This window comes from Bufo gargarizans, chromosome 6 (genome assembly GCF_014858855.1).
Source record: "Bufo gargarizans isolate SCDJY-AF-19 chromosome 6, ASM1485885v1, whole genome shotgun sequence".
NCBI lineage: Eukaryota > Metazoa > Chordata > Amphibia > Anura > Bufonidae > Bufo > Bufo gargarizans.
In genome coordinates, this window is record NC_058085.1 from 206,657,233 (window position 1) to 206,669,990 (window position 12,758).

Here is a 12,758-nt window from a genome sequence, read left to right on the forward strand (position 1 = left end):
TTTACTAGTGGTGATAAGCTAGATTATTTTTGAAAAGGTGTTGTCTTCAGACAAAACCCCTTTATAACAAGAAAGTAAAGTAATCCTGTATTATGTAACTTTGAGCCGAGTTTTGATTCATGTCAGTGGATTGGGACTTGCAAGTAAATACAACTATTCCATTACTCTGAAGCCACTCAATATGTACAAATTCAGAGACTGACTTGATCCACACTATTCTACACCCTTCCAATCATCATACCTACAGGGTTTAGGAGGTTGAAATGTGGGTATATATTTGGTAGGGTCACTCTGACTGGAATACTGGTGGTCAGCAGTTCTTTAGTTTCAAGACATTTCATTGAGAGTCAAGTAAAAAAATGCAATGCACTTTGTAAAGAAATTCACAAGTGACTATAAGATGTGGGAAGACAAATATATATATATATATATATATATATATATACACGTATATTCACACCTGATATTTTAGGTTGGTGGTGGAATGAATGTGCCCAGTGGCTAGATAGAGAGACAATGGGTATGATTACCTGATGGTGCCCAGATTTGGAGTGGTAGCAGGGTCATTTAATATCTTATCCACTTTAGTTTGGTAAGGGCAAGTGACACCACTTGCAGTTTTGACAAACGGTGAGGTGACATCAATTCTGACTAGCCAAGTAGTCACATTCTTGTCAGTTTCAGAACGCAACCCAATAGTGGACTTCATGTGCCATGTTATGGCTAGGCCTGCTGTCTTACACATCTGTCGCAGACTGAAATGCCTCTACGGTAACCCCTATTATTAAACTGATGGACCGTAATAAGTAATTCAAATGTTGTTAATAAAATAAACAGTATATGTATGTATAAATCACCTAACATATTTCTTCCTTTATTTTTCTCAGCCAGGTTGCAATTCCAGTGTATGCAAAACATAATATAAGCTTCCAGGAGAACAGTTCAAGTGGAAAGTTTGATGTGACTGTGGGTCCCAAGCAGAACATGGGCAAGACTGTGGAAAACATTATTTTGACTGTCCACATGCCCAAAGTTGTACTGAACATGAACCTCACACCAACTCAGGGAATTTATACATTCGATCCTGTTGCCAAAGTAAGCATTTCAAAAATGTTCCATCGTTACGAGAACATGAACACACTTTTTTTTATCTTGGTGAAATATTCTAAAAGTCTAAAAATAAACATCTTTGCCAGCCTGCGAAGTTGGGCCACTTAATGTAGTACCAGGAAAAACTAAAAATTGGAATCAATTAATTTTTGGGTGGTTTTATGAAGGGAAGTACACATCAAGTATAATTTGCACTTATCCTTCTAGCTTTCAAAAGTTTCACTAATTTCGGGTCAGTTGGGAGTGTAGTCAAGTCCTGTGTTCATTAAGGCTCTGCTGCTGTAATAAGAGTGTAGTTTAGGGGACATATTATAAGGCTACTTTCACACTCGCGTTCTGGCTTTCCGTGTGTGAGATCCGTTTAGGGCTCTCACAAGCGATCCAAAACGGATCAGTTTGCATTCTAATGTATTCTCAATGGAAAAGGATCTGCTCAGAATAAATCTGTTCAGTCTCCATTCCCCTTTGGAGACGGATGTTTTGGTGTCCGTCTGATGAAACTGAGCCAAACAGATCTGTCCTGGCACACAATGTAAGTCAATGGGGACACAATCTGGCACAATAGAAAACAGATCCGTCCTCCATTGACTTTCAATGGTGTTCAAGATGGATCCGCCTTGGCTATGATAAAGATAATACAAACTGATCCGTTCTGAACGGATGTAGACGGTTGTATTATCTGAACGGATCAGTCCATGACTGATCTGCACAAAATGCTAGTGGGAAAGTAGCCAAATCTGCAAGGTCCATGCTGCTAAAGCCTGGTTTACTGTGTTCTCGGTGTCCCATTACTTCTTGTCATATGTGTTTGGTTTCAGCACTTGAAGGAGTTTAAATTATTGGGGGACAAACTGCAAAGAGGAATTTAAAATAAATGGATATTCGTTTTTCTGGATCCCCCTCACATCCAGGGCTATAGGACAGTCCTCTCCACCAGGCTGCAGCCATTGCCTCAATGGTGTATAGCATGAGGCTGCTGAGGTCAGTGACTGGCTGCAGTGGTATACAGGCACATAAGAATGCAGCCAAAACATTATGTCACAGCTGCAGCCCAGCAGAGAGAACTGAGAGATACTTGTCCATTAACGTGGCCGTTTCCGTTCGGAGGTCCGCAATTTGCAGAGTGTGTACAGAGTCCAACAAAGGCAGAGTAACGGAACAGATAATCTTTACTGGCAGAACAAAGTTCAGAGTAATACAGTATACTGGGTCAGGCGGACTCATAGGTCAGAGGTCCAGACTAACTTGCAGATGACTGCAGGCAGATTCGTAGTAAGGCAATGCAGGGATCAATGCTGGAGGTAGACAGGCCAGGGAAGGTCAGGATTAGTTGGCAAAAGTCCAATACACAACAGGGCAGAGCAGGAAGCTTCAGCAGAGGTTATCATGTATAACAACCACACTTGAGCACTTCATGGTCAGTGAAGCTGTCCTAAATACCAGTAACCCCACCTGCAGGCAGAGACAGTAATCAGAAGGCGTCCTCTCCTGTCCTATAACAAAGGGAGAGCTGCACGCATGTGCAAAGACTAGGCCTGGCCGTGAGGGCAGATGCGGCGGTATGCTTGCGGGTGCCTACTCCTCCTGCGAGGTAGGCCATAGCTAGGACCCATGGCACTGCAGTGTGAAGACTGTCTGCCACACTGCAGTGAGGTCACGGACCCAATACTGACATGCAGCGCATGTCGACAAAATACAGTAGTATTATTTCCATATGTCATCCGTTTTTGTGTTTTGTGGAAATCCCGAGCAGCTGCAGATGTATTAGGGAGAATTTGCACATTATAGTCGTGAAGTCTGAAAAATAACAATATCCTTGTCATTGCAGAATTACTACAAAAGACTGGGGAAATACTATGCAGTCATTTTAGCAACTTTTAGATATATATCCTCTAAAATTTCCAGTTAAATTTTGCTGTATTTTTCACCTCTAGTTAGTATGTTTGCACACATGTTTCTTGCATAAACACTGTACTAAGGAGCTATTAAACCGTACAAAACCTCCAAATCCATTGAATAGAAGAATATTTACAATTTCCAGAATCTAGTTGTAGAGTAAATTTCTATCATTAAAATATTAATCTTTACCAGTACTTTTACAATGAGACCTTAAAGCATATTAAATTGTTCTAATATCCAGAACCAAAATGGTTATCAAAGGGACTTAAAGGGAATCTTTCACCAGGAAATTCACTGTTAAAGTAGGAACATTAATACCCTGTATGGGTAGCATGGCTGAATTCAATTGAACTGTTGAATGCACCAAGGGCGGGCCCAAGTCACCTGTGTGCAACTTTGTCCCTCCTGCTTCTTCTGCCAGCCCCTCATTCTTCTTGATTTACAGGGCAAGGTGAAATGACTATGCAGGAACCTTACCCTGCCAATCAAGTAGAGTGAGGGGCTGTCAGAGGAAGAGCAAGGGTACAGGGTACACAGAGTGGATTGGGCCCATCCTCAGTGTACTTTACTGCTCATTTGCATATAGATTAGAAGTCCTTTTTCGCCAGAACAAAGCAACAGATCACTAAATGAAAGGTATCCTTATTTTCAACTGAGCAACCCTTATTTTCAACTGAGCAACCCTTATAAGGCTTTTGTGCCTGGTTTAACAGTGAATTTCCTGGTGACAGATTCCCTTTAAAGACTTGCCTCCACAGATTTCACCGCAGCTACTGTTATGATGCTGTCTGGCTCCCATCTCTCACAGTGTTGACCCATCTTAGCCAGCAACTGGCTGAGAGGGCATTTTGAGGGATCTCCTGTGATCTCCCCTAGAGGAGGTAACATAAGAAATAAGAATCTACTACGAGAAGCCTTCTGGATATTTAGATTAGATACCCGATATCCGAAGGTTCTCAACATGCGTAAGGAACTAATGTATTGCTATCAGTAGAGGGTTGTGAGGTGATATTGGAATATATATTACTCAAATTATACTTTATACCATTGGTCCGGCAAACACTATAAAAACTAGATGTGCCTGGGAGATAAGGTATTTTTCCATCTAAGTCACAATACATACAGAAGAGAGAAATAACCATTATTACACTGTGGATTCAGTCTGTGTTCACAATTATTATCTTTGTTTTTTTCCTTTTTCTGAGTGGTTTTTGTTTTTAATTATCCCTCAGCTTTGAAGTTGTTATTGACCCTGATATTTTAAGGATTTGCACAGGAATATTTTAATACTGTCATGTGTTTTATATGCCTGAAATAGCATTGGATGTGACGTATGGTGATGGGTGTATTGCCGTGGAAGGCTCGCCCCCAGGAGGGGTTTAGATCTCCCCACCCCCATGAGATTGGAGGGTGGGGTCCTTTTGTACCCTGGGGTACGAGCACTCCACTAGGTTATGATTAAGAATAAAAAAATAAAAAATAAAGGTTGTGGCCTGACCGGCAATGTAGGAAGCCGCACTCCGCTGAGCTCCTGACTGCTCCCGGCCCTATGCTGCTCCATCCTGTGGCTAGACATCTGGATTCTGCTCCGGATAGCTGCTACAACATCAGCGGTGCCTCCTCGTTCCTCGGACCCCTACATGATCATGACAAGGTCCAGTAAGAAGGATCGGGAGGCGGCGGGGCCTACCCCGGCAAAACAAAGCGGCGGAGATCGCGGCTCGTACAGTATGCCCATTCCTCCTTTCCTGCGGGCAGTGCTGAGGATGCGGGTCCCCCTGCTGTCACAACGGCCCCTGATGTGGCGTTGTCCGATGCCCTTAATGAAAAGATTCATAGCGCCCAAGATGGCGGACACCATGAGGGCCAGAAAGAATCCGCCCCAGAAGCCCGTCCTGCGGCTACAGTCCAGGCCCATGCAGCCCAAGCAGGGCCTTCAATCCTTCCTCTGCCACAGATCATGGACCCTACTAGCAAAGATATATATGCTGCAGTACAACAATGCAGCTCCGCTTTGCTTACTTTGAATACTTCAGTGGGATCACTGCAGGAGAATATGTCATTTATCATATAACAAAAAGAGTTACAGAAATTGAGGATCGGGTGGGTTGGCTGGAGGATCAAGTTCCACCAGTAAAACATGACTTAGCCAAGGTCATACATAATATTACACTTCTGATAAATAACGCGGACGACCTGGAAAATAGGTTCCGCCGTAACAATCTTCACTTAATAGGAATTCCAGAAAGAGCTGAGGGACAATATCCTGTCCGATATTTTTTTTTTTTTTTTTTAAGATTGGATCAGAAACACGGTTGCTACGGACTCCTTGTCTCCTTTCTTTGATGAAGCTTCTACATTTCCAGGACAGGGATATTATTCTTTGTACAGCCCGGGATCATCCAGCTCTCCATTGGCGGATACAAAGTCTCAATTTTTCTGGACTTTTCGGCAGAACTGCAAAGATGTTCTTCTGTAGCTATGATGGACATTTGCCTTCACACTTGGGCAGATGAGTATTCTGCTCTCTGGTTTTGTAGTAATTCTGCAATGACATGGATATTGTTATTTTTCAGACTTCACGACTTATTAAGATTTTAATAATTGTCCTGATCCTGAATTGGACAGGTTTTCATCGTCCCAGGCTGCGGCGACTTCTGGAGAGACCTCATTGGCAAGACTATTGAGAGAGGTAGATTTATATGATCTATAGAGTATTAGATTTCCAACGGAGAGACAATTTTCTTGCTTTTCTGCCTCCCACTCCTCTCTGTCCAGGATAGATTTGCCTATTGGGTCGCTGGAGGCCTCTTTTTATGTATCGGCAGTGGAATACTTACCCCGCAGCCTCTTTGACCACTCCCCCATTCATCTGGAAATGATGCTTGAGGAATCTGGGAGTCGTCAGGGCATGTCATTGTGGAAGCTTAATCCATTCTGGATACAATTATTGGATGAGGAAGAGCCACTGACCAGATTTATTATAGAATTCTTTGACAACAATGTAGGGTCTACGTCTCTGAATTTGGTCTGGGATGCCATGAAGGCGTATTCAGAGAATCCAGAGACGCAAATCTAAGTCTAGAGCACCTGCAGAATTCCATAGATTCTATAATGCAGGAAATTGTTGGATTTGGGACTATTTCCGGACTCGCCATTAACTGGGATTCCAGCCTCATTAGATATTAGAGGTCTACCCTTACAAGTGGCTGACAGATTTAAATATCTAGGGGTGATAGTGACCGTCATCTCCGACGGACTACATCAAGTTGAATATAGAACCACTGATTGTTAAATTTGTCACTAAATCTAATATTTGGTACAAATTGCCTTTATCAGTTATTGGTCGCAGTAATTAAAAAAATTGTACTTATGCCTCAGTTGATGTATCTTACTCCCTAATTCTTCAGTCTGGATTCCACAAAGGCTGATTTTTAAAATACTGGGGATTTATAGGTTCTAATTTGGAGGAAAAAGCAGCCGAGGATAAGTATTGCAACGCTTCAAAAAAGTAAAGAGAGGGGTGGCCTATCTTTACCAAATCCATGGTCTTATTTCATAGCTGCCCAGCTGCAACATTTTAAAGGGTGGCTTCAGACTGACGAGTTGGATTCTTCAGCTGCTATTATTTCATCTATAACGAAACAAAGGGCTCCAATTGCCACGGTGGAATTAGGTCCCTCCCGTTCGGTGGTCATACTTCCTACTTTGTCCCTAGCGACCAAGGTATGGTCTAAATTTAAAAGTATGATAGGTATTAATGGCTTTTGTGATGTTACCCCTTTATGACGTAACCCTCAAGTGCCTGAGATATTTCATCTGTAAGGTTTTTCTCCATGGGAGAGGAAGGGTCTATTGTTCATGGGACAACTTTAATCAGATGGAGTTTTTAAATCCTTTGCGCAGTTGCAGGAGAAGTTTAGCTTACCCAACAAGTTTTTTTTTAACCAATATTTACAATTGAGGCATGCGTTTCAGACGCAATTTCCCAAGGGAGTGCAGATTTTTGACTCTCCCCCTGTGGTTAAGCATTTATTAAAGTGCTCCTCCACTAAGGGCCTCATATCTTTGCTATATAGACATATTATTGATACTCTCTCCTCTTCTACTGCCATTAGGGCAAAAGTCCAGTGGGAAAAAAAGGATCTTGGAGTGTTGTCCCAGGAACAATGGACAGATATTCTGGCCCTTACTCCTTCTTTGACGGTTAGTGAATCCCAGTGACTATCACAACTGTACCTTATACATCGGGTATATAGAACAATTTCTCTTCAGGATTGGTGTGCATTCAGATTCAAAGTGCCCTAGATGTGGGGAAGAGGATTCGACATTGCTCCATATGATTTGGAACTGCACACGTTTGCGATCCTATTGGGAGGATGTCAGAAGTATTATAGTGACGGCAACTCGGATACGTTTACCTGATGACCCTAGAGTTTGTATACTAGGTATACTGTATTCTCTGGGACAGGGAGACAGGGACTCCCTATGTATTCATAGACTCCTTTTCCAGGCTAGGGTACTGATAGCTAAACACTGGATATGAGATGCTCTGCCTACAAGACAAGAGTTTGTTAATAGGATGAATGTAATTCTGAGACTAGAAAAGGGAGTATATGTAAACGAGACTGTCCAAATAAGTTCCTATCTTTATGGCAGGGGTGGGTTGAGTCAGCGCAACTGGCTTCACAGGCGTTAGTTCAAAATTGTATATGGGGTCAAATGTCCTTCTTACACTCCCTCTCCAGGGGAAACTACATAGTTACTGTGAAATGTTTGAACGGGTGAGCCATTATAGCTGGGCAGAACTGTCTTGATGTCCAAATGTATGACTATCCTTAAATCCACAGACGTTGATGTCTCTCTGCTCAAGTTGGAATGGGGTGGGGGGGGGGAGGGTGTTATTGTGTTACTGAATACAATGTTACAATACTTCAATCATTTCAATGCTGTATTGTTCATATAAACCTTGATTTCCCATAATTGCCTTAGGTGTCTGCGTACACCAATATCTTTGTATATTGTTATACTTATTTCCAACTATACAAAAACTACGAACTCCTTTCTGATGTTCATGTGATAATGTTTATTTCAATAAAAATAAACTGATTTAAAAAAAATGATTAAGAACTGAAAAGTTTGAAACATGTCAACCTGTTACGGTGGTGGGTGAAGGTGCACACTGGATGTATTTATACCTTGATCTTGAATAAAGACAAAGCAATCATTTGAAGTTTTGGATGCTGGAACTCTCTTTTTCGGATCTCCTGTGTGTCAAGAGAGAAACTAGAAGTAGAAAGCAGTGAGTACCTAGGCAGTATTAGAGCAGTGGCAGCAGGATATGCCATGAATGCCTGACAGGTGCCCTACTAATTTCAGAGACCCTCTTCCCTTGAGAGAATCTAGTTCCAGTGCTCCACTGGACATGTGGCAGTCACACTTTTGAAAGGAGGAGGGGGGAGCCCTCTTTGACTTCTGAATCTTGACTAGTAGTGGTGGTTCTTTGATGATGATGGTGGTCGATTTGCAGTAATCACGGGAGGACCTGCATTAGGTTTAAATAAGTGTACACTATATGGTCAACCCTGTGATAATCTGCTATTGTCCACAGTATGTGAATAGGGTTTTATACACAGATTGGGTGAATCTGCAGAAAATCTACTACAATTGAACATGGCTTGAAAAGCAGCTGTGCAGTTACATACAGTTATAGTAGTTCTCCTACCACATGCTTTGAACTGCTTTGTCTAAGTTTCTTGCATATCCTTATTAGGTGCTTACCTGGGACATTGGAAAGATTGCCACACAAAAGCTACCTAATCTAAAGGGAAGCGTCTCCCTGCAGTCTGGTGCACCCAAACCAGAAGAGAACCCAAGTTTGAACATGAACTTCAAGATCCAACAGTTTGCAATCTCAGGTATATATCTTAACAAGTGTGGGTGATATCCAGCTACCATGTGTGAACTACATCTTTTGGGCTCAGTCACATGACCATATGGCTGTGGTGCCCGTTTTGCGGACCGCAAACAGCTGTTTCACAATACATGGGCACCGGCCGTGTGAACTTCGTGCTGTGGTGTCTTGAATGGGTCTGCCATCCACAAGATATGGCACACAATAGGACATGAGGAAGGGCCTCCGAATGTTTCCGTGGGCTTTTGATCCGTACCTCAGCACTGCAACAGATAGGTCATGTCCCATCTTTAGCTGTATCTTGCGGATTGCGGACCCATTCAAGTCAAGGGGTCCATACCAACGTTCACATGGCCATTGTGTGTGTGTATTGCAGACCACTATTGGCGGTCCGCAATACGGGCATGGAGGCCATACTTTTGTCCGAATGGGACCTAAGTGTATGTTCTTATTCTTCTTACAGTGGCAAAACTGCAAGAACCCTTGTAAGAGATATAGGATTGTAAATTGAATGCATGCAAATAAGACCAAAATATTTTTCTAGAGTAGTACTTTTCTTTTATTTTTTTTTCTCTACAACTATCTACAGAGCAAATTAAGTAGACGACAATATCATTGTGATACATATGTGTCCCTTCTGCTGAATGAGAAATAACTACACTCAGTCATTTTTTTTTCAATTGGTTTTCTTTTTCTACAAATTTTCCTACAAAGTCAGACTGGAAAGTTTCTCTCAATGTTAGGCTTGTACCAGTAATGTATTGATGACCATGTGAGATTTGCGTTTACTGAAACCTTTTTTTTTTTTTTTGTCATCGCATGCTATGTGGGTGGATGCCTTTATGACAATAATTATAACGCAATTCATTTTTTATTTTTTTGGGTGACTTTGTATGAATGCCACTTTAAGCGAGCCATAATATAGTATACATGTTCTATTTCAATGGGACAGGGATTAAAACCCATCCCAGATACCTCTGGCAGAAGCTGATCCCCCCCCCCCCCCCCAATCCCTACATGGGACATATTGAAACATGTCAAGTCCCTCTCTCCCCCTAGGATCTGACACTGGAGAACTGCCTGGAGCACCCACACAAACAGCCATAGCAATTTCTGCAGAAATTAGTGGGTTAAGTCACGTTTTGTCTCGTGTCTGGCCTATTTTAAGGGAAGGTATAATACAATGATTTTTATACTTCTTTCATTACTTTATCTATAGGACTAAAAGTGAATCGACTGGATATGTATGGAGAGAAATACAAGCCTTTCAAGGGAGTGAAATATCTTACCAAAGCAGGAAAATTCCAGGTGCGCACATAACACATGCTGTGCTCACACTGGGGAGGAGCGGACAGTACATCTACCCCTACCCTACCGAGCCATTTCACTTGGAAATTTAGGTCATATAAGTTTCCAATTTTTTGCTCTGCATAGGAAGCAGAAATTTGACACTTACCATTTAGGGGTCCTAGAAGATGTCAGCTGCTAAAATACTTAAAGGGCTTGTCTCAGGCAAGATGAAACTAAGCCCCGACTACCAATTGGTGGGAAAACAGCAGAACTGGCTTGTGCACCACTGTTTCAGTAGCTTTCATTGCAGTGCGTGGAAGCTACGGAAGCAACGTAGCATAGCTTACCGTGATGTACTGTTTCCATAGCTTTCATGCATTGCATTGGCAGCTACTAAAAAGGATGTTTCCTGGTGGTCGGGGTATAGTTTAATTTTGTCTTAGTAATGGTGATATGGGGCAACTCCTTTAAATATAAAAAAGGGAGCAACTTAAACTATTCCAGGGAAGGACTGTACAAATGTTCTCATTATGTAGAGTAGCATTGGGACTCCTCTGTATAATAGAACCATAACCCATAAAGAGGATGCAATAAACAACATCTTGATACCTTATGCCAGTCAAGAAGACTCTGTAGGTACTAATTAGCTGCTATTGTTAATTTATTTAACTAAAATAACATATCACATGGCTTTAAAAACCCCAAAATATCCAGTGAAACAGTTGTATATTGCATATCTCTAGAGTAACCAGTTCTAGTCTGCTGAGTCCAGGTATATATTGTAGAATTCAGTTCAGACTGGGTCTTACTTGTGTATAACAATATTCTATACCTTGTGCTCTTATGAAATGTTGAGACACACACCCAAGTAGTGACTTGTACTATAACGTATTCGCATTGGTAATGAATTGTCCTCGTTATTCCTGCCTCTCTGCCAAGTTAAATGCCTTAATTCTTTCACTGACAAAGGATCTGCAGATCTGTCAGTAAAAAGAGTTTTTCACCTGTGCCACTTTCTTATATTTAAAATCTGTGTTGATTCATTTGGTGCCATTATGTTTGTATTGAGGGTTACCTTTATGTTAAGGTGAAGCCAGAGTGCACAACTTGTAATACAATTTGGGTATAAAATGTACACATTTCTAAATAAAGACAAAATAAATATATATTCACTATAAAACTGTTGTTTTCATTTAAACCATTACAAATAAACAATATAGTGACCAACATGCAGATAATGTAAAAGTGAGATTGATATTGTAAATGGCTGGCCACTATGCTGAGAGCAAGAACTTTGAGAAGGTCATGGGAGATTTGTGTTGCTCCCCTGCTCCCTCATGAGCTAACAGAAACTTAGCACATCTTTATATGGATAGCCATTCATTTGAATGTTTGGCATGTAAGGTTAGGCTAGTTTCACAGCGCATTGGTTTTCTTCCAGGCGAGTCTCAGCATATTTGCTGGGTTGCAGATGGATCTATACAGATCCCCATTATAGTTAATGGGGCCAGACGGCGATGTTTAAAGAGGACCTTTCATGTTTTGTTTTTTTCTTCAAGATAAATACTTTTACTTGCGGGGCTGATGCTGCCACCCTGCCTGCTTTTTTTTAAATATCGCTCCTCCGCCCCGGTGTGCCTCCCTGTATTTTTCCCACTCAGTATGTTAACCCTGGCGTCTCCTCCTCCTTGTATCGATGCTCAGTATTAACATTAGGGATCGACCGATTATCGGATTTACCGATATTATCGGCCGATATTCAGGATTTTGAACGCTATCGGTATCGGCATTTATTTTGCCGATATTCCGATAGTGTATGGGGAACACAGATCACGTTGCTGTCAGCGCTCTCCGTGTTCCCTCAGCAGCAGCACAGGGGAGAAGGAGCAGTGTCTCCTCCCCCTGTGCTGCTGCCGCCAATAAAAGGACAGGGGACAAGAGGAGAGGAGGAGCTATGGCCACTGCGCCACCAATGAAGCTTAATCTATCATTTATTCATATACAGGAGGCGGGAGCTGCAGAATCAAATAGCCGGCTCCCGACCTCTATGAGCTTTAGCTGCGATCTGCTGTAGTTAACTCCTCAGGTGCCGCGGATCGCAGCTACTGCTCATAGAGGTCGGGAGCCGGCTATGTGATCCTGCAGCCAGCTCCCGCCTCCTGTATATTAATAAATTAGAGATTAAGCTTCATTGGTGGTGCAGTGCGCCCCCCCAAGCCCCCCAGTATCAGACATTGGTGGCGCAGTGCGCCCCCCCTCCCCCCCCCAGTATTAAGCATTGGTGGCGCAGTGCGCCTCCCCCCCAAGCCCCCCCAGTATTAAGCATTGGTGGCGCAGTGCGCCCCCCCTCCCCCCCAGTATTAAGCAGTGGTGGCGCATAGGGCCCCCCCACCCCAGTCGCAGTGCGCCCCCCCACAGGATTCCCTCTCCCCTGCTCCTCCGATCGGAGCCCCAGCAGTGTAATGCTGGGGCTCCGATCGGTTACCATGGCAGCCAGGACGCTATTGAAGCCCTGGCTGCCATGATCAGTTCCATGCTGCTGTGT

General features: G+C 42.6%; 1 protein-coding gene across 1 annotated transcript in view; it reads left to right on the forward strand.

The window, feature by feature from the left end:
* AP3M1 (adaptor related protein complex 3 subunit mu 1) overlaps positions 1-11,393 on the forward strand; it is a 51,178-nt gene extending 39,785 nt beyond the window's left edge. Inside the window, exons 7-9 of the mRNA XM_044298226.1 lie at positions 888-1,095; positions 8,783-8,927; positions 10,143-11,393. Of these exons, the coding sequence (XP_044154161.1) occupies positions 888-1,095; positions 8,783-8,927; positions 10,143-10,243 (454 nt within the window). The 3' untranslated portion in view covers positions 10,244-11,393. The remainder of the gene's footprint in view (positions 1-887; positions 1,096-8,782; positions 8,928-10,142) is intronic.
* Positions 11,394-12,758: the final 1,365 nt, after the last annotated feature.